This window comes from Artemia franciscana, chromosome 21, assembly GCF_032884065.1.
Source record: "Artemia franciscana chromosome 21, ASM3288406v1, whole genome shotgun sequence".
Classification (NCBI taxonomy): domain Eukaryota; kingdom Metazoa; phylum Arthropoda; class Branchiopoda; order Anostraca; family Artemiidae; genus Artemia; species Artemia franciscana.
This window is the reverse complement of record NC_088883.1, coordinates 24,725,473-24,748,042: the sequence shown is the minus strand read 5'-3', so window position 1 is coordinate 24,748,042 and position 22,570 is coordinate 24,725,473. Positions and strand designations below refer to the sequence as shown.

At 35.8% G+C, this 22,570-nt stretch overlaps 1 protein-coding gene across 4 annotated transcripts in view; it reads left to right on the top strand.

The window, feature by feature from the left end:
• The window catches only part of LOC136041064 (pyruvate kinase-like), a 56,105-nt gene that overhangs the window by 5,275 nt on the left and 28,260 nt on the right, over positions 1 to 22,570 (top strand). For 3 of the 4 annotated variants that reach the window (XM_065725617.1, XM_065725616.1, XM_065725615.1), the window contains 3 exons: positions 9,354 to 9,474; positions 12,899 to 13,122; positions 19,932 to 20,118. In XM_065725617.1, the coding sequence (XP_065581689.1) occupies positions 9,354 to 9,474; positions 12,899 to 13,122; positions 19,932 to 20,118 (532 nt within the window). Of the gene's footprint in view, positions 1 to 7,988; positions 8,058 to 9,353; positions 9,475 to 12,898; positions 13,123 to 19,931; positions 20,119 to 22,570 lie in introns of those variants that run through there. The other variant, XM_065725614.1, reaches the window with a different exon arrangement.

The following is a 22,570-nucleotide window of genomic DNA, read 5'->3' as shown; positions in this document are numbered from 1 at the left end:
TTATGTTGCAGTATTTTTTTTACTGAAGTTTAAAATTTTGAAAAAAAAACAATTGACTGGGTTAGGGTTTCAGAAACAATGCCATAATTTAATTTAGCCTCGTTTCATTTAAATTTCTGGCGCAGAAATAGAAAAAAAACACATTTAATTAAGAAAATTGGCAGTTAATTAAGACGATTATGAAGGAGAATGATGTTTTAACCGAAATTTCTTCTCAAAGGGCTCTTTTAGAAGTGGAAAGTATATGTCAAATTTTAGATTTTAGACCGCATTTCAATGCCTAGATTGTCTGACTCTAACCTTCCATGGACCTACACAATGGATATGTTTCCGTTATGGGGGGGGGGGGTTAATGTAGGAATTGTAATCTCACCTCTCTTTGTTCAGACCAGTGGTTCCCAACCGATTTTGGGCCATGCCACACCTAGGCATTTCTAAAATTCTGATGCCCCCCCCCCTTGTATACATATGAATGTGTGTTGTCTATTTAATATACATATGCTCATATTTATTCCTTAAATGTAAATAATATTTGATTTATTTAAGTTATAAAAGCAAAAACATTTAATTTTTTTCAGTAAAGTACAACAAAAAAAATTCATCGAAGGTGTGAATGTTTGTAATGTTATTGTTGATTTTAAGATATTTCTCGTCATTCACTTGATTCCAAATTTTATGTACAGTCACTCCTTACTATTTGTTTTTGGTTGTTCTTTTTCCAACGTTCTACTAACCAGATTCAAATTCAGCCTTACCATGTGGACTAAATTCTATAAGTCTCCATCTTTATATGTTGCACAAATTTTGTAATTAATAACATTATAAAAGTAATACTAATAAAATAAATAAACACTATAAATAACATTGTAAAAATAATATTTTCATTAGTAATAATTAAAAAGACAGACCTTACGTTTGTGCTTTTTATTTTATTTTCATTTCCGGGGAAGTGTTTTTTGTGCGTGTGTTTGGGTTGGCTCACACACTGTGATATGCGTTCTGACTTAACATAGACATAAGAAGTAATGTTTATTTTTGTTTTGTTACCATACCATTATAATTTTTTTTTGTGATAGAACAAAAAAGAATCTGATTACCAGATTTCAGTTCAACCCTGCCACGTGGACAAAATTCTATAAGTCTCCCATCATCACGTATTACGTAACTTTTATGATTAATTATATTGTAACTATAGTAGGATGAAAATATATTGTAACATTATGAAAATTATATTAATAAATATAAATGGATGTTATAAAAATTATATTTAAAAAATTAAGAATTAATAATTAAGACTTCCACTGGTAGTGCTAAATCCACTTGGTTTGACTTGTCTTCACTTATGTCTCTTTGTGTGTGATCCTTGTATCTGCTTTTAAGTCACTTTTTGTTTGATTACTTCCAAATTTTGTACACTGTCACTAATTGCAACCAGTGTTGTCAGATGAGTCATTTTGAAGTTTTTTGAGGAGGTTACAAGTGGAGTTGTTTGTGCTTATTTGATGAATCACTGCATCATTTTAAATTTTGCACCTGCTGCGTTGAGATCGCTAGGAAATGAGTTCTTCTCGTATTTTCCTTTCTTTGGTTGCTTAATTTTATACCAGGTGTCTGGTAACACTGTATATTCTTAATTTGAAAATTATTATTAGTATAATCCTATTTCCCTGAGTGGCTGTGTGTTTCATGTAACTTATCTTGTCTGATTCATCTAAATTTTCATCTGACATGTTTGGATTTTGTAACAACTTAGCATATTAAATTAGAAATCCAAGGGAATGTTGAAGGGGGGGGGTATAAATGGGTGGATCTTGAATTATAATCCGAGGGAGAAATAGGGGCAGAGCCATTCAAGAAGGGGATAGTGTTGGGTAAGCTGCTCCTGGTGCCGTGAAGGAAGGGGGTGTGACAGGGGGGTTCGTTTTGATTCTTTTGCTTATATTTGAGTCGGGACGGGGTGCTGTGGTTTTATTTTCTGGGCGCCACAAACCCTAGAAATGGTTCTGGGAAGAGCTAACTGAAAAGACGCTTTGTATATTCATGCTGTCAAAATGCCTTATCTACAACACCTGGGGAACGAATCAGATGATAGAGTCAGTGGGGTGAGTTTTCAGCTAGTGTTGGGGAAGGGAGACTTCAAATTTTATGTCGGGTTTAAATATTTTATCCTCTTTCAACCATGTCATTTTTGCACTAAGTCGTTTTGGGTCTTAGAATTTACTCCCGGATAAGTAGCAAGATAAATTAAATGACACTGTGATGTCAGGTTATCAGAATAACGTATCTGCAAAATCTTCGGTGATGCTTGGAAGATTTAGTTCAAGCTTTCAGGTAGTTCTTTTTGGAGAGGGGACCTTATGGACTTAGGTCTTATGGACTTATGGACAAAATAGACTATCTGCAATATCTCAAGAAGTGTTTAGTTCATTCATAAGGATAATGTTCCGCATTAGACTTTACAGTCTGTACTGGTGGTACCTATTTCCCTTTCAGGACATTTGTATTTAGGGGGAGGGGAGAGTCTCTGAGCCTGACACCCCCCCCCCCCCAAATCCAAAGTTTTCCTGAATTTCTGGGCAAAAAAATTGCATTTTATTACGCCCACCTCCTTCACCTCCGAAAAAAAAAAAAAATCTTGATTGGCCTACCCTTAGATCCTTCGACTTTGTTTGCTCCAAGTCTTTGGAAGTCAGTTCATGCTTGTGGAATAATCAAGTAAGATAGCATCATATCTAACCCCAAGGATTGGCTGGCCAAAGCGAAAAGTCGGTAAAAACTGTCGCCCTCCCCATCAAATTGTAGGCCTATATTCTTTTACTTGTTTTTGTCGTGAAAATGTTTGGAGTATTTTTGCCTTGTTTAACAGGCCGTACTTATACAAGGGGGGGGGGGATAGGTTCCCCTACTGAAATTGCCTAAAAGACTCCCGATTTCTCAAAAAAGTGATCTAAAAATATTGTTATTATTTTTAGAAATTTTGTTTTAAGTATTATCTTCTTCATACTTTGGTATATTTCACTAGGATTAACCTAGCTTCACTTCTTAAATGGGGCCTGGATATTTATTAAGTACCACGTATTATTATTATTTTTTATTTGACGCTGTCCCCCCTCCATTCCCCTTGCCTTGAAAAAGATTTCTGCCTGTGTCTGAATAGTTGGTGACCGGTTTTTGCACGTCATCGTGCAAAAAAAAAGGAAAAAAAGAAAGAAAAGGTGTGCCTCGTATTTTCATAATTTTTCTGTAATCTAGTTTCAGTTTTTAATGGGAAAACTTTGTTGTTTAGAGTCAAAAATTAAATGGAGACAAAATAAATTTTTACTTGAGACTTTAAATAGAGACAAATAAGAATTGCATCTCTAAGCTGAACAATATGATATATTTCGATATTACCCCCTGCAGTTATATTAGGTAGACCTACAGACAGGAGGGGAAACCTTTATCAGCATTTTTTTGGGGGTTTGGCTGGCATATCAGGGACTGGACCAGATTAAATTAGAAATAGTCGTTTTCCCGGTTTGACCATCTAGGGGGGAGTGGGGGGCCAGTTAATTCGGAAAAATAGAAAAAAAATGAAGTATTTTTAACTTACGAACGGGTGACGGGATCTTAATGAAATTTGATGTTTGGAAGGATATCGTGTCTCAGAGCTCTCATTTTAAATCCCGACCAGATCCGGTGACATTGGGGGTAGTTTGGGGGGGGGGACCTATAAGCTTGGAAAACGCTTAGAGTGGAGGCATCGGGATGAAACTCGGTGGTAAAACTAATCATAAGTCCTAGATACGTGATTGACATAATCGGAACGGATCCGCTCTCTTCGGGGGAGTTGGGGGAAGGAGGTTCAATTCTGAAAAATAAAAAAAATGAGGTATTTTTAACTTACGAAGGAGTGATCGGGTCTTAATGAAATTTGATGTTTGGAAATCGTGTCTCAGAGCTCTTATTATAAACCCCGACCGGATCCGGGGACAATCATAAGTACTAGATACGTGATTGGCATAACCGGAACCGATCCGCTCTCTTTGAGGGAGTTGGGGGGGGGGTAATTCTGAGAATTAGAAAAATGAGGTATCTTTAACTTACGAAGGAGTGATCGGATTTTGATGAAATTTCAGGTTTGGAAGAGTATCATGTCTTAGAGAATATTATGTCTTAGTTGGGGTGGGGGGGGGCGGAACCTAAAATCTTGGAGAACGCTTAGAGTGGAGGGATCGGGATGAAACTTGGTGGGAAAAATAAGCACAAGTCCTAGATACGGGATTAACATAACCGGAACGGATCTGCTCTCTTTGGGGGAGTTGGGGGGGGGGTTAATTCTAAGAAATTAGAAAAAATGAGGTATTTTTAACTTACGAAAGAGTGATCGTATCTGAATGAAATTTCATATTTAGAAGGACCTCGAAACTCAGATCTCTTAATTGAAATCCCGACCGGGTCCAATGTCATTGGGGGGGGGGGCAGAAATCTTGGAAAACGCTTAAAGCGGAGAGATCAGGATTAAACTTGGTGGAAAGAATAAGCACAAGTCAAAGATAGGTGACTGACATAACCGGACCGGATTCCCTCTCTTTGGTGGAGTTGGGGGGGGGAGTAATTCGGAAAAATTAGAAAAAATGAGGAATTTATAACTTAATGAATCTTAATGAAATTTTATATCAAGAAGGATCTTGTGATATAGAACTCTCATTATAAATCCCGACCAGATCCGTTGACATTGAAGGGAGTTGGAGGGGGAAACCAGAATTCTTGGAAAACGTGAAAATGATGCTCCATTTTCAATTCGAATCGGATCCGGAGACATAGAGGGTTGGAGGGGGGAAACAGAAATCTTGGAAACTGGAAATCTTGGAAAACGCTTTGAGTGGAGAGATCGGGATGAAACTTGATGGATAGAATAAGCACACGTTATAGATACGAGATTGACATAATTGGTACGGATCCGTTCTCTTTGGGGGATCTGGGGGTTTTTAATTTGGAAAAATCAGAAAAATTGAGGTATTTTGAACTTGAGAACGGATTACCGCATCTTAATGAAATTTATATTTAGAAGGAACTCATGTCTCGAATTTCTTATTTCAAATCACGACCAGATCTGTTGACATTGGGGGGAGTTGGAGGGGGAAACCGGAAATCTTGGAGAACACTTATAAATGTCGTAGATACGTGATTGACGTAACCGGACTGGATCCGCTCTCTTTGGCGGAGTTAGGTGGTGGGGTTCAGTGCTTTGGCGAGTTTGGTGCTTCTGGACATGCTAGGACGATGAAAATTGGTAGGCGTGTCAGGTAGCTGCACAAATTGACTTTATAAAGTCGTTTTCCCCGATTCGACCATCTGGGGGCTGAAGGGTGAGGAAAAATTAGAAAAATGAGGTATGTTTAACTTACGAGTGGGTGATTGGATCTTGATGAATTGTGATATTTAGAAGGATCTTGTATCTCAAAGCTCTTGTTTTAAATCCTGACCGGCATTAAGCCTCTGATTTTCCTTTTAAAGCAATCTATAGATTCTTAGAATTTTGCTATAGCTCATACCATGTGAGCTCTTGGCTCTTCCGACCTCGTCACAAGGGCCATATGAGCTCATAGCTCTTTTTGAATTGAAACTATAGTAATTCCTGAAAATTTAAAAAAAACAATAATTTTGTTTCAACTCATCATCAGTTCGAAGCTATAAATTGTCTCGAGGAACCAAACTTTGTTTTAGATCAAGTCCTAAAGTGCACATCTCTATAACGTTGTGCTATATTTCCATAGAAAAACAAAAAAATCGAAATCATTTTAATTTAGTTCTCAGTTCAGGATCACTAAAATCATTTTGCAAACTGCAAAAAATATTTGAGCAGTAGCGTAATTTTTATTTTTAAATTCAAACTAGATAAATACCTGAAAAATTTTAAATTAGTTTTGTTTTTGGTCGATTTAATAATCTCTATAGGGTCGGTATTTCCTACCTTTTGTAAAGTAAGTACGCCCCTGCATATGTGATCAGTTATCAAAAATAAAGACTCCAGCCAGGAACGTACGAAGGGAGGATAGGTACTTCCTTATTAGCTAGTACACGCTCAAGAATTGAGCGTGTATGATGAATTATACCAAAATAAGAAAAAAAATATAATAGTTTAGTAACAAAACTATGGAAACTACAACAAAGAAATATGGAAGGGGGGCCGCCCAAAACGCACTAGAATTATATACCTACCGATGCAAATTCCCGAGTATGTAATAACTAACAAGGATGTACCAGGAATTTACAGTACGTGGTTTCTCTTTCAAACAATTTAGGGTATCAAACTGTGAAGAGCAACCCCGGCCAATTGTAGCCAAAATAAAAATAAAGTAATAGTACTTTTCCATTATTCAGAAAACACCGAGAATCCGGATCAGATACCGGTTTATTGCTGCCTGTACTCGGAGAGCTAAGCTAGGTTACATTTTGCATACAGGCCGCTGTACTTACCCCCCCCCCACCCCATAATGTGCAAATATACATCGCAAACTATATAGATCCTATCTATCTCCCAATCATCTCAGTTGTTTTAACCCGTGTACCTTTAAAATGAATCAACTTAGGTATTTTCTGAATAATGGACAAATACCAAAATATTATTTAGAAATAGTTTCATTTTCCTAACCTACCCCTTTTCCAAAATAGCAAAAAGTTGGTAAACTAGAATTTTACCGAAACGTAATGACACAGATAATATAACAAATATAAAAGCCTGCGATAAAATTGTAAATGTGAAATGATATTAAAATGTAAATATAAAATCAACTTTAATTCAAAAAAAGAAATATCAAAAGAATGTGGTTTTCCTGGTAATCCCAAATATTTAAAAGTCAATAACTTTAAAGTCAATTATGGTTTGCTATTGAAGTTTAGACTATTCTTATAATTTTAGAAAACGGGAGGAAAATGCGTGTCTACATTTGACGGTTTTTAGAAAACTGGGCAAAAAATCTGTGAAACACAATAAATCAATTCACGCTTTGATTAGGTGTAGGATGAACCTCTCTTTGGGTGTACCTTGAGTAGTTAAGTTTTTTTAGATTTTTGGCATAGCTTTCCAGAAAATGCTTAACATAGATGGGCTTAAACAGCACGAAAACGAGGCCGACACGAGTTGAAAATTACACAATCTTTCCGAAAACCCCGACCTTAGATTTCAAGTTCCTTCAAGCGAAAACACAAAATTCTGCCTTCTTCGCCGGAAGGTTTAGGTTTCTTTATTCGCAAACAGTGTAAAAATTTTCAGTACTGAAAATTCAGGAACTTCTGAAGCTTCTTTTGAGAACTTTCTTCAATTCTGGAACTTCTGAAGTTGAGAAGTTCTGTACTTCTGAAGCTACTGTCGTTGTTCTAGCGTGCAGTGTAAGATATCCTTCAACTCTGAATACAATAATAAAAATAAAAGAACAACACTAACAGCCAAACAAAAAAACAGACTCTTTCAACAATGTCATTTCCATATTCCGCCAACACCACAACCCTATCTCCCTGCCACCCCACCTCCCTACTACCCCCTATCATATCAAACCACCCAAAACAGAATAGCCAAATTCCCTCGTTCCTCCTCCCCACCAACAAAATCAAATTACACATAATTTAATAAATGATTAATAAAAATGAATTTTGTGAAAATTTTGCTTATGCTTTACTGAGAGTATAATATCTATAATACGTCAACATTTTAGTGCAAATACTAAGGGGCTTAGAAGACGGCATCTCCCTTTTATAAGTTTTAAGTTTTAACGTCGCTTTTTTACTTTCATTTGAAAAAAAAAACTTATTTTATTGTCTATAAGTCTACTTTTTGATACCACGCATTGGTGTCGTGGCTTCTTCAAAACACGTTTCAGATTCATTAAGGCTCCCGAAGTGAAATACCGGTTTATTTCAACTAATTGTAAAGCGCATGGTTTCTATAGAAAATGTACAATTGAGAAAACTTTATCTTGCTAGAATACTAATTGAAATCTGCAATATAAAATGAAAGTCGGATGCTGATTTTAGTGTTACGTAAATATCCGAGGAATAATCAAGTTTCCTTTAAGGTTTTTATTTCACTTTTGGTCTGAAGCTTATATCAGTATTAATTTTGGTATGAAGCTTATATTAAATGAAATTTAGCCTATATTATAAGCTATATTTCTTTTCGGTATGAAAAATACCGCCCGGATTGGTTCATTTTTAAAGAAACTTTTTGTAAGATTTTTGGCTTCTTTCGCCTCCCTCTAAGTCTGAGCCTGGTCTTGGTCAAAGTTCAAAATTTACCTTGCTATCTAAGTTGGTGTAGAGGGCTCTAGCCCTCCTCAAAAGCTATAGTTTTCAAGGTTTCCCCCATAGTTTCGTGTAAGTTATGTTTTTTTTTCAATTTTCCCCCTCCCAAGTAAAACCCTCCTTTCGTTACTGCAGACGATTCTTATTCCTTCAGCCTCTAAATTTAACGAAAGAAAAAAAAAATGCTGAGTGTTGTAAAGAATTAGTATTTTTCTTTCTCCATCTCCAATGGCAGTTCTGGCCTTTCTTATGCCTGGAGCAAAATCCTGACTATCGCCCCCCCTCCCAAATAGTTTTCAGGACAAATTTCAACAAAATTTTCATTTATTAACAAAATTGTTTTCAATTTATCAATTAATAAATTATTTTTAGTTTGTTATCTAATTTACTTAATTAATATTTATTATTTTATTATTTTGGCACGAGTTCAATCCCAGTTGTGACCAGTTATTTAGTTTGAGACGGGGGTCAGTGGCTTGAATCTGTAAGCTCAGCCAGAGTCCACCCAGCTCCAAATGGGTACCTGGAGAAATCTGGGGAAGGTAAGCAGGAAGGGTGTGCAAAATCACAGGATGTTTCCCCCCCCATCGCACTTCGTGGCTGAAGGGCCATGAAACTGAGATCAGCACCGCCGTTTTGGACCTTAAGGGTCTAGTGCCGTCTTACTTACTTACTTACTTACTTTATTTATTATTTTAACTATTATTATTTAATTATTTTTTTTCAATTCTTTTTATTTTGTTAATTAACTGGTAATATATTAATTATTTTCATTTATTAACTGTGCCCCCAACTTCGTTGATAAAATTTCGAAAATTAAAAATTTATTATAACCGTTAGATTATATGTTTGAACTTTTGCACCCCTAAACTACACTGTGCTGGGGCAAGTGCTTTGTCTCTCCCGTCTCTCTCTCTCTCTTCGAATTGTGTTCGCTAAAAGTTCATTGGCGACAAGTTCTGTGTAAGCAATGAATTCTTCTAATTATTGTGATATTAGAATCCCTTTTTTAAATATTGAGATTATTTTGAGTTTGGAATAGCAAGAAACTAATCAATGTTTATTTTTAGATGGCTGTTAACGAATATAGGCAACAACCTGGAAAGGTTACTCATATTGAGCATTTGTGTGGACTGAATTTTCAGCAAAAGCCACATGTTGTCCGACTTTCTGGAATTGTTTGTACAATTGGTAAATATTGCAACGTTTAGTTTATAAGTTATGTGTATGGTGTGGCTATCAAAACCTAGTATCTGCATTTTTTTATTTTTCAAGGGAATCGTAAAACACTGATAGTTTTCGTTTTGGAACAGGAAACTTACATACATTCTAAATATTTCCTATAGGGTTTCTGTACAACTGAACCCTTGTGTAACTGAACCCTTTTCCAACTAAACCCCGACTAAATGAACCCTCTTGCAACTCAACCCCATTCAACTATTCCTTATGCAACAACTGAACCCTGTGAGACTGAACCCCCATGCAACACAACCCCATTCAACTATCCCTTATGCAACTCCCGTGCGACTGAACCATCGTGCATCTCAACCCCATTCAACTATCTCTTATGCAACTAAACCCCCGTACTACTGTATCCTTGTTTCACTGAATCCGGTGCTACTCAACCCCCATTCAGCTGAACCTTATGTGTCCTAGATTAATAGAATAAAAATGCCTTGGCTTTGGACAAGGCCATGAGCTGATACAAGTAAAAGGTATAAGCACACATCGGCCCTGGCAAATCACCCCTGCTCTAGCATGGAAAACGGGAGAGGGTTAGCGAATACCTTCCTTCTCATGTCCGATAATCGTCGAAACTTGTTTCCTTTTGTGTTTCTTCCTCTCCGCAGTGTGCCCTGAAAGTTTGAGCTATGACGCACACCGTTAATTTTACTTTAAAAGGTGGCCCCTACCTCATCCTCTTTGATTGGGGAGGGTTAATAAATATTTCATTTCTCTTACATAGGATTCTGTAACAAGGCTCTAAATTTGAAAGCACGTGATATTATTGACACTTGATTGAGAGTTCAAGTGAATGTAATATAAATTGCCGATAAATCTAAGTAAAAACAAAGGAAAAGATGGATATACCTTAAATGCTTACTGCCCCCCCCCCACTTCATTTTATAGTGGTATAGAATGGACCCTAAGGGACAATTTGATCTAACTTTATGTTTCGTTATAAAACTATTAGCATAACTAGAAAATTTTTGAAAAAGTATATATTTGTTAATAAATATATTTTTTTTAAGTATCTAAAAATTTGAACTATTTTTTTTTTATTCTTCATGTAAGTTTTTAAACTAACAGAACTTTCGTTTAGATTTTAGCGTGCGAAAAATTAAGCGAGAAAAATGGGTTGTATTTAAATAAAGCAGTGACGGAGTAAAAAAAACAAACACATTAATTAAAAAGAAAATACGAAGATTTTAACTCAACATCCGGGAGCCTCTATCAACGGAGAAAAAAGGAAAAAAAGATCAGGTAAGTCATCTGAAGGAAAAGACAAAAAACAACATACAAGAGAAGAAAACACAAAGAAACAAAAAACAAACAAGTGAAACTCAATCTCACGACAAAAAAACTCATATCTTCATAAAACTTACAAAATACCGCAAAACTGTAATCATAGAAAATAGACCGAAAATGTCTATTAGAGCAGATATTAATTCTCTGTAAGTGCAGATTTGCAAAAGGATCTACCAAAAATAAAATACTATATTTATTTTAAAGATTTTACAAAAAAAAACATATCACCACTCCAGATTAAATTTACAGGTTAAAAAATATTTGAACTATTTAGGTAATCTAAGTTTATATATGGCAACAGGCCAACGAAACTCGTGAATTATAAGTTAAGTCGATTTGTTTTGTTTGTTAGTTTAGGTGCAGTCCTGTGACTTTCGCTTACAAGGTCGTCACTTGTTCGAAGACTGCTCGCTAAAATACAATAAAAAACGGGAAACGTTCGAATCAGCTGTAGTAGAACATTTATTTGATTTTTCTCATCATAATATTTTATTTGATCAAACAAAAATTGTAGACACGTCTGTAGAACTCTTACAAAGTTTTAGAGAAACTATTGAAATGAACAGATAAACTATAGGAGTATTAGTATTAATAGAGATGAAGAGGATTCTAGGATAAACTCAATTTATAATAGTTTAATTAGGAGACATGTCAAATTTTTCTACAGTATGAAATTATACTATAGTCCCCAAACATAGTAGTCCGTTCCACAACATAAAATGAAGTGAAACGAGGCAATTCATTCAAGTGAAATAGTAAATTAATTAATTTAAGTGATAGTAAAGAACACATTTTCAATCAATTTCTTGCCTTGTTGGCAGCTATCCTCAAAGGTCTTTTAGTAATACGTTCACTGATACTGACTACTGGTTTTGTAATATAATTTGTTAGATTGTTTTTAAAATCGAAATATTCACTTGTGGTTTGAGTTTTTAACTGTCTTACAGAAAATTTCCTAAGAAATTGGCAATTTATTTTGCCTATTTCTTGCATGAGGAAGAGGCCTCTGTTCTACCATGCGTTGGCTGGAATATTCTAGAATCAATTCTGGTTACAGCGAATGCAACGAATAATTTTCAAGTAATAGTTTCTAGTTCTCAAAACAAGCAGGAAAAAGGTCATGGTAAGGCTAGAAACAGATAAGTAAAGTGTCTATGCTCAAGATAATATATCGCGTTCAGCTATTTTTATATCCGTCTTTCATCCAATTATCTTTCATCAGCGTAATTTGTGTTTTTTTTTTTAGGTGGGATAGTTTTTTTTTTCTTCTCTTGTGAGTCTCTTAAAGTTGGGAATCCTTGTAAGTGTTTTTTTTATGTTTTTTTTTTATTATTTATTCTTTTATGTATTTTATGTTTCATTTTGGGTTTCCCCCTTTTTTTTCTGGCCTTAGAGCCTTACGGGGGAGACTATGTTGAAGTGATTTTTTTCGTTGTGAATCTATTGACTGATTGATTACATTTGAATATTTTGTTCTTCCGATTGTTCCCTCTCGCTGTCATTAGATTCCTTCAGTACATATGAATTGCTTGAAATATTCTATGTGAATAAGTCATTTGCAATCGTTAGATTAAAGGGTAGATTTGTGATGTTGTTTGGAATTTATAATGTATGATTTAAATTTTAAACCATTTGACGAGTTGAAGTGAAGTAACATCGGGGGAATGTCCAGTGAGAACTACATGAAACCTGTCAGGTGCACAAACTCTCTAAGCCTGATGATCTAGGATGGTCCCACTATAAGGGAAATAATTATTACAGAATCCTAGGCGCGGGGGAGGGGTTAAGAACAAACTCTAGAAAAGAATGCTAACTCCTGTAAGCGTCATTTGTAGTTTAGAGGTTTTACATTATTAACCAAATTTTACAGTTTTAAAAATTTAAAGTTCTAAAGTTGCAGAATATACGAATTTACAATATATTATGTATAATCAAATTTAGATATACTACTTATTTCATTATTATTTTTGAAGTAAAAAAAAAACGAAATTATCTATTAAGCATCTTTTCTTGTGGAGTGCCCTCAGGGAGTTTTAAATAGATTTAGGTTCAGTAGCGAACCTGCCATCTAGATATCATTTTCCAGGTCCTGCTTCTGCCAAAGTTGATCTTCTTGAAGAAATGATTGAAACTGGAATGAATATTGCGCGTCTCAATTTCTCTCACGGCTCATATGAATATCATGCAAACACAATTCGATGTGTTCGAGAAGCTATATCTAATTTGGAAAAGAGGATCAATATGACAGTTCCTGTAGCCATTGCTCTTGACACTAAAGGTCCGGAAATCAGGACTGGACTCTTGCAAGGAGTGAGTCTTTTTATTATTAATTTTATTTCTTATTATTCCTGATACAGAACCAATATAAGTCAGCATATAAAAAAGGCTCTTTTCAAGAATTAAATCTGTTGTCTAAGCAAGGCCGTATCCAGGATTTTTAAGGGGCTTACAATAATAAACCTTAGAATGTACATCAAAAATTTGTTAATATACATTTTTTTGCGGTTTTAAGAGTCGAAAGGGAGAGGGGGGTTCAAACCCCCCCCCCCAATCCCTGGATACAGCATTGGGTGTAAGACCACCTCCGACCCATTAGAAATGGGTTGTCTCTACAGACTAGTGAAATTATTACATTCTCACCATATCAGCACATAGAACAAATCATCCCCCCTCTGAAATTAGCACAAAGGATCTTCCAAGAAAAAATTGAAACAGAAGAAACTGAAAAAAATTTTAAATATAAAACGTTCCCATTTAAATCTTGGTAAAAACAAAGCTTCTGGTACCATTTGCAGCCCCCCCATGGGAAATTCTTGGTGGTGCTCATAGTTGTAGCCAACTCAGTTGTATTTATTTGTTATTTAGTTGCCAAAGCAAAATCTGTTTGAAACGATCAAGGGGGAAAGTAGAATACTATTACTACTACTAACGACTCACCGCTGCACCAAGCCGCCTCAAACCAACATAGCTACGCACGCTCTTCCTCCATCCCATTCTATTCAAACCTCCCTCTTTACACCCTCCCGCGAAGCTCCCATTTTCTTTAAATATTTCTTATGACACCCTCTTACCCCAGACGAGGACGACCTGCTTTCCATTTAGCCCTAGACGGTTCGCTGAAAAGGACAATCTTCGGGAATCTATCACCCTTCATCCGCAGAACGTGCCCTCGCTATCTCAACCTCTCTCTCGTCATAGCCATAGAAAGCGGGATTGAACCATTTTTTCGTACTGCCTAATGTTTGAAATACGGTCAGTCAGCCGGGTACCCAGAACAATCAAAGGCAATTTCTCTGGTAAACATCTAGCAAATCTTCATCCGGTTTTTGGAGCGCCTATGATTATGAGCCATATTTGACCACTGTCATCACTGTAGCTTGTATATGTACCAATATTCTAATCTTGGTTTGTAGACTTATCTTTCTATTCTTCCAAACTTCTTTTAACTTTGAAAAAACATCCTGAGCCTTGGCTATTCTACTTTTAATATCTTCACTGCTCCCACCGTCTTTACTAATAATACTACCAAGGTAAGTGAAGCTGTCCACCTGATCAATATTTTCGTTACCCATGATATTAATGATGATTAACAACTGTCGATGCTAACTGTACATGCCCTCTCCCATCTTGCTGGGAAATTCTGGTGGCGTACACGGTAGAAACCACATCAAAAATATCATTTAGTTGTCGAAGGTAGAAAGGTTTGACTCGATCAAGAAGGTAACTAAAAAGATGATTAATTACTTTGAATAATCGGAATGAATAATTATTTATTAATTATTAAATAGATGATTAATTATTGCCTACTCTGCGTATTTGGACCTAGAAAGAATGGGTTCTTATGATGAGAGGCTCTTCTGGAAACTGCCTGCGTTTAAAGTTTGGCCCAAAGAGTAACCTATAAGGTTGGAAGCTGGCGCTAGTGCCGACAAAAAACCACGCCATCTAGTGTTTGGCGACACCCAGTGTTTCTTTCAATATGATATGGTAAAACTAGGGTAGCAATTAGTATTTGATCTCAGTTCCTTCCAGAAAAATGATTACAGAGCTTGAAAAATACCAAGTGTCGCTACATGCTAGATGGCGCTGACAGTTTTTCTCTAGCGCCAGTTTCCACTCTTGTAAGTTACACACACTCTTTGGGCAAAGAATTAGCTTGGGATTGGCAAAGAATTGTCATAGAATTAGCCAAAAGGACCCAAAATTGGCAGGAAAGGTAGTTCAATGAATGCAATAGCAGCAACCTGAGTCTCATTTATTTATTCTTTTCTTACTAATGTGTAAAAATAGCCATTAACTTTCTTTGAAGTCTCGAAGTAGAATAATATTCACTGTACTCCTATAGGACACCACTTTTGAGCCGAAATCGGTTTTGGAGCAAAGAGTTTAAAAAAGGAGAGAATGGTTTTGAATAAAACGGAACAATTACAAAAAATTTGTGATCACGTTACGGTTTGGCCAGATTAATAGGGTGTATCTTTTGTTTTCATAATTTTACCTGAGAGTGAAAATAAGGATTCTAAGCTTTTTTGAGAATAGTTTATTGTCTGACTAATTAGATTACTTTTAAAAAACAACAAAAAACATAACGTTAGATAGCTTCATACAATAGCTCCAGTTTCCTGTTTGATACGTATATTTACGTCTAGTAGTTCTGTGGGGCTGCTCACTTTAAAAGATCGTGCAAACTAAGCAGCGTGCGCTGCCCTTGTGGAATAATCGCAAGTGCACCAGTATGGTGAACAAGTGGCACTCAAAGTTTTACAGTGGTTGGTGGAGAATGGGCAATTCATTGCGTGGCTTTTGACCTAAAGAGGCTGAAACATTACGTGTCCGAATCATGATAATGTGAGGGAAGAGGTGTAAATCCATAATTGGTCCCCGAAACACAAATGGAGCATGCTTTTGGAGTGTTGAGGCAATGGGCCTTGAAGGCCTGATCCTTGATCCAGGGATAGTGAGTTCCTTAGTGGTAATAATAATAATGATGGTTTGCGTTAAACTGGGGTTAAACGAAGCAGCTGGAAGCCAATCATGATAGGTATTGTCTATGAAGCAGATACGTTTCTATAATTATCGCTAGTGTATGAAGATCTACTGAAAAAATCTTAGTTATTTTGCTTGTCATTAAAAAATAAAATAAAAGGGGGTAGGTCCTTTGGTTTTAAGCGTGGCAGTTTTTACATTGGCAGAAGGTAGATGTGCATTTATTGTTGAAAAGTGGACACGCAATGCCTTTTAGGATCAGAGTGGCACTGTGTTGACACTCGGTTATTCTTGTAGAGCTCTGAAGGCGGTCTAGTACTCTAATAAAGGCAGCCCTTCCCTGCTCTAAGTGGACTCATTATTAAATAGTTCGTGACAATGAACTGTACATAAAGAGCGACCCGGCTGAATACTAACCGAACTCTAAAAAAACGGAATTTTGATATATACCTGAAGAATCGGCTTATTATTCTGATTTCAAATAAGTTTAGTCTTATTCTATTTCATTATTATTATTATTCTATACATTATATTACTGATATATAAGTAATATATTATATCACTATTTCATTATTTTGATTTCAAATTAGTTTCAGTAAGTTTAGTCTTACCTATTAAAGGCTACGAACCTGAGAAAATTTGCCTGATTTTTGAAAAAGGGGGGACACCCTTAAAAGTCATATAATCTTAATGAAAATCATACCATCAGATTCATCGTATCAGAAAACCCTACTGTAGAAGTTTCAAGCTTGTATCTTAAAAAATGGGAATTTTGTATGTTTTGCCAGAAGAAAGATCATGGACGCGTATTTAATTGTTTTTTTCAGGGGTCTTCGTATCCACCCAGTGGTCCTAGAATTTCGTGAGAGGGCTCATTCGAATGGAAATTAAAACCTCGTGTCCTTCTTAAGTGACCAAAAAGATTGGAGGACAACTAGGCCCCCTCCCCCGCCCCTTTTTCACAAAATCATACGATCAAAAGTTTGAAATAGCCATATTGTTCATCATAATTGAAAGGCCCAGTAACTATGCCTTTGGATGTAACATGACCCACCACAGCCCTATGGGAAAGGTCTAAGTTAAAAATTTTCCCATTGTTTACGCATATTGTTTCTTATTGGGAAGTATGTATACATTTTCGTAGTGGGGGGGGGGGCAAATTTTCTGCTGGGTGTTTTTCCACGGGAAAATTTTCCATGGGGAAGGAAGTTTCCAGGGGTGAATTTGTCAGGGGAAATTATGTACTGGGGGAATTTGCCAGAATTCCCAGACAAAATTCTTTTTATGTCATGCTTTCTCTTTACCGTTTCATTTTTACGGAGTTAAAAGTAATCGACAGGGGTAAATTTTCACCAGGATTGAATTGTCTTGAGAATATTTCCGTGGGGAGGGGGATTTTGCCGTTGAAGTGGGGCCAGATTTCCTAGCATTATTTGAAAAGACGAAAAAATAATTGCGTAAATAAAAAAAAGGTTTTTCCACTGAAAGTAATAACAACATTAAAGCTTAAAGCGAACAGAAATTATTATGTATATGAAGCGGATTCCCCCCTCCTCAACGCCTTGCTCTTTACGGTGAAGTTTGAATTTTGTCCCAATTCTTTAAGAACGACTCCTGAAATACAAGGCCCGTTTAATTAGAACAATAAAAAGCCTTTTTAAAAGTACTAAAAAACCTTAGCGTAAAGTAGGTGGTGTTGAAGAGGGGGCAATCCTCTTCATATACGTAATGATTTCCGTTCGTTTTAAGTTTTAATGTTGCCCCTACTTTCAGTTGGAAAAACTTGTTTTTTTTTTATTTAATGACATTCAGAGATATAATGTCAGGTGCAAAAACGCGCGTAGTATTAAAAAAGTAGATAAATTGCATAATTCCTCTTTAAAATCGGGATGACTATTGACAATCGATATGGAAGGTGACGTATTAAAACATTCTTGAATCAACGGGCATTTGATAGACATACGGGTGCTATTAGGCTAAAAGAAGTAGACGTTAGACAATTAGGACGACTCAGCGTTGAAGCTTTTTGACCTATAGAGTCCCGGTGAAGGCTCCCCTTTCGTACTCTCCATAGACGTGTTATAACATTGTAGGCTGAACTGACAGTTGGCAGACATTTTCCTTGTAATAAAAACAGACACATTGTATATTGTCTATTTAGAATCGGGATGACCCAGTATTGACAACCTATGTAGTTCATGGCCAAATTAAAGGGTTCCAGTGCAGATGGCATCTCCCATTCTATAGACGTGTTTTAATAGTCCGAAATAAAGTAACACTTGCTAGACATACTTGGACTATTTACAAACTTAGCCGCATCAAGTTGTCTAAAAATCAGGATGACCCAGGATTTACAATCTGCATGGATTGTAGCCCATTTCCCCATGCCCCGAGCCCTCTCATCCTCTAGACAGACCTGTTATACCAATCTGGATTAAGGATGGTGTGGGAATCGGAAATCTTCTTGTTTTCAGGTAGCCCATGGTCCTGGTTTGTTTTGGCCCGGGTTCAGTGGTTTATTCTTTGAGCTGTTTTGACCCCTTCAAATACGATGACGGTAATGAGAATCCCTTTGATTTCCATAGAAATTATACAACTTTTTAGAAATAGGATCATCTTTGGATTGGAATTCGCTTTTAGACTCTTTTTTGGCGCCTGACAGAGGTTGAATTAATTTTCCTTAATCAAATCCCTGCAACGAAAATGGAAGTGGATTAAATTAGTTTGATAAAGAAATTTTTAATTTGGTTTTTGTTTTGCTTAGCGCCTTAACGTCCCACAAATTTCTTATCGCACCAGCTCTTAAACAACAGATTTTTGTTTTTCTTGCTTCTGAATTTGAATTACGAAATAAAAACATTAAACCTCTTGCCATAACATCTCTTGTGAAACAGTACAAAAATACTTCGATTGAAAAGTCCTTCGTTTACCTTCGTGACCGTTGAGACGGCGCCAAAAATTGTGTAAGGATAGAAAAGTTGAAAAACAATGTAATAATCAAAACATTGTATCAACATGGTTATTTTTGAAGAAATCAACGAGTGAGAATTAAGTCATTGTTTTTGTTAAAGATAAAATGTTATAACGATCAAAAGTTTTCACACCAAAAAAGTACTAAGAAATGGTCAACTTACAAAAAAGGATATATATATATATATATATATATATATATATATATATATATATATATATATATATATATATATATATATATATATATATATATAATTAAAAAATAAATCACCAATGCAACAGCACAAACACATAAGGAGACAGAAGAAGAAAGTGGTATAACATACATAATATGATGCAGTGGGGCATCAAAGTAAATACTGGCAAAATAAGAATGATAGAAAGGTATTCTGTCAGGAAGGATTGAGGCATAGATATTTAAAAAATGTGAGATATCAGAAGACTGCGAGTGTGGTGAATAGAGGGTTAGGCAAGGAGGCCTAGACATGAGGCTCGGCAAACGATCTTAATAATGGAGGTACCAAGGGATATAGGTTCTAATGAATAATCGTCATTATAAAGAACGAAGTTCAGTCCATAGTAACCAAATATAAAAACATGTTTCGTAAAAAACCGGTCAAGTGAGAAAAAATTGTCATTTGAAGCTCATTCAGGAATTGTAAGTTTGGTTTCGACTAATCTTAATGATAAAAGTTTATTGCGAAAACGTTTATGGGAATTTTTAATAAAAAAAGTTTGTGGGAATTTTGAAAGATGGCCCGAGAACCTTTGGAAATGAAAATTCAACTATTAGAATCGCCATTTTCGAAAACCCTGTAGAGGAAACTTACAGAATCCCACCTTTGGACAACAAGAAAAATCTTTTTTTTTGCACATGGCTTTTGTCCTCTTTTTTTTTCATCGTAAGCGGGGTAGTGGAACATCATAGAGGCCTGTATGAAATTTTTATGCTATTTACATTCTTTAAAATACATCAGTGGAAGTTTTATTATTTTGTTCTTGTTTTAATCAATTTTGTTTATTTAATTTTAAACACCGATGTAAGATAATAGTATTTCCCCGATAAATTTTGTTGTTTAAAATATATTAATTAAACATTTAAATACATATTTAGAGTAAATAATTCTAGACTATATTTTTGTATCTTTTACTATTTTTAGGGCGCATCAGCGGAAGTAGAATTGCACAAAGGGGAGGAAATCAAACTAACTACCAATAAGGATTTTGCTGAGAAATGTTCCGCTCAAGTCCTTTACGTCGATTATGGCAATATCACTAAGGTAGTAAAAGTTGGCTCCAAGGTTTATATTGATGATGGTCTTATATCTGTAGTTGTCAAAGAAATAGGTGAGCTAAAAAAATTATCAATTTTCTTTAATTTTTGCCTTACACTGGGGGGGGGCACCAGTTGTGTGCAGTAAGGGGATCACTGGTAGTGATTTAAAAAGATACTTCTGTACGACCTTTGGCATTTTATGTATAAAATTTTTCTTTTTTGATGTAAAATTAATGATTCGTTGGTCCTCCGCTGGTAAAAATATAATTTGAAGGAATATAGAGCCCGAAATGACTTTGTGTCAATCATATGACCTACAAGTGAATTAACAGAAATTGAAAGTTCTACAATTTAATCCACTCAAGTGGCACATTATAACCCCAGATGTGCCGTTTCTAACTCTCAACTCTACAACAAAAATAGGTTAAGTATTTACAAGTGATTGCACGTTTAAGCTGCATGTTGACAATATTGCACTCAGTCATGAGTTTAACAAGAATGTGCAGGTTGGGTTTCTTTTACTGCTAAATCCTACTGGCCTATACAACCCACATCAGGTAAAAAAAAAAAAAAATCTTTTTTGGTTAAAACACTATTTGTGTTGCGGGAGCAACACTTTGGTTTTGTCGTGGTTTTTTTTTTTTTTTGTTCCTAGCACCCCGATTTCAGCTTATTCCTAGAAAGTGGTAAGGGTCTAACCTCTGCGGTTTTTACGGAAAGTGTGGACCTTAGGCCGGATTGATGAATATGACTTTACATTTTGGAAAGCTTCGTAGAACTCTTGCCTGGGGCCAAAAAGGATGGTTTTTGCTTGTCCTTGAGCCAGAGCCTATAGTGTGTGAAGTGAAGAGGAGTTGTATAGCCTATGTCAGAGAGGACTATCTGAAGTTATGCAGCCAAGCTTTCGTTTCATCAAACCATGTTTCTGCTTTCGAGTGGAAAGCTCCGTTCTAGCAGGCAAGCAGGCAGGCACCAGCTTCAAATTGAAGATGGACTAAAATCTATAAGTGTTAAATATATGCGACAGTTACCCTGCCCCACAGCCAATATATCTTCTTTGAGTGATAAATAGAAAAATTTAGAGAAGCAAAAAAGCGGCATTTTCCCACGGGTCCGAAAGTGCTGCCATCTATTGTTTCTACCCATTTCTGTTCGTGATTTCAGCTGAGTTTATCATTCGGTTTTTCGCACTTGGGATTGCGGTAGAGAAATAGTATCAGATGTGCCTCTTAAACTTTAAAAGTTCTCTCATTGCTAAAGAAATTAGAGTTTATCCTTTGCTCCTTTCTAAGTGATGACGTTAGAAAGTTGGCCTACGGCAAAAAAGTCAACTTTTGAACTAAGACAGATTGATTTTTTTTTCGACGGCAGTCGATAGCTTTTGATGAGCTGATCAAAGTATATGTCATCCATTTTTTTGTACAAAAATTCCTTCATGAGATATACCAGTTTGAAAGTTTAAAGGGGTTGACAACTTCAGTAATAAGGTACACATTGAAACCAAAAATAGGCCGATACCAATTGTGAGACATATAGGGGAGTTGTAAGCAACAGTCGGCTGTTAGCTCATAATCATCCTCGGCAATGAGGGGTTCGCAACTCTTACTAGTTGGTGTACCTATTTTTTGTTTCCGTTGTATTTGATGGTAAGACCAATTTGGTTCCAGTGGTAAGACATGTAAGGGACTTGTAAGTAATAATCGGCTGTAAGGCTACAATCATCTTTAGCAATGAGGAGTTTGCTACTTTTGCGAGTTGGTGTACCTAGTATGTATTTTAGCATCCTTACAGATTAACAACTTCAGCGTTTTGTCGCAGCGAGGAAACAAAACCAAAGTGTTGCTCTCGCAACACTTTACTCGGCGAAGCCGAGCAAAGGTTGCCGTAACACCTCACGTTGCCCATGCAACGTAGATCTAGTTTTAGTCCTTATTTTGTATTTATCACTTCTCTTGACCATTTGACAAACCGAGCTGGAATATAGCCCTATCGCCTAAGAGGTCAAACTAGCCAGACTGGAAGTCTCTTTTTGAAAGTGGGAAGGGAATTTGATTGAGCATCTAACACTAAAAACATACTCTTTAGACTGTTCCCTAAATAATAATGAATAAACTATTTAGATTAATGTTATGTTAGTAAGAAACTGTGGCGGGTCTGGTCTCTCTTACACCCAGGGCAAAATCTTGATTAGAACCCCCCCCCCGCTCTGTCTCTATCAGGATTTTCATGCCAAATTTTCAATTTATTAATAAATTGATAATTAATTTCAATTATTTTTTATTTGCTATTATATTTTTTTATTAATATAAATTATTTTAATCTAATTATTTTAGTTATTATTATTCGATATTTTTTAAAATTATTTTTATTTTAATAATTGATAGTTTATTACTTGGTTTCATTTATTAACTGCGCCCTCTACTTTATTAATAAAATTTCAAAAATTTTAAAATGATCATAACCAATACATTATTTGTTTGAAATTTTGCGCCCCTAAAATTTCTACGCCAGGGACAAGTACTC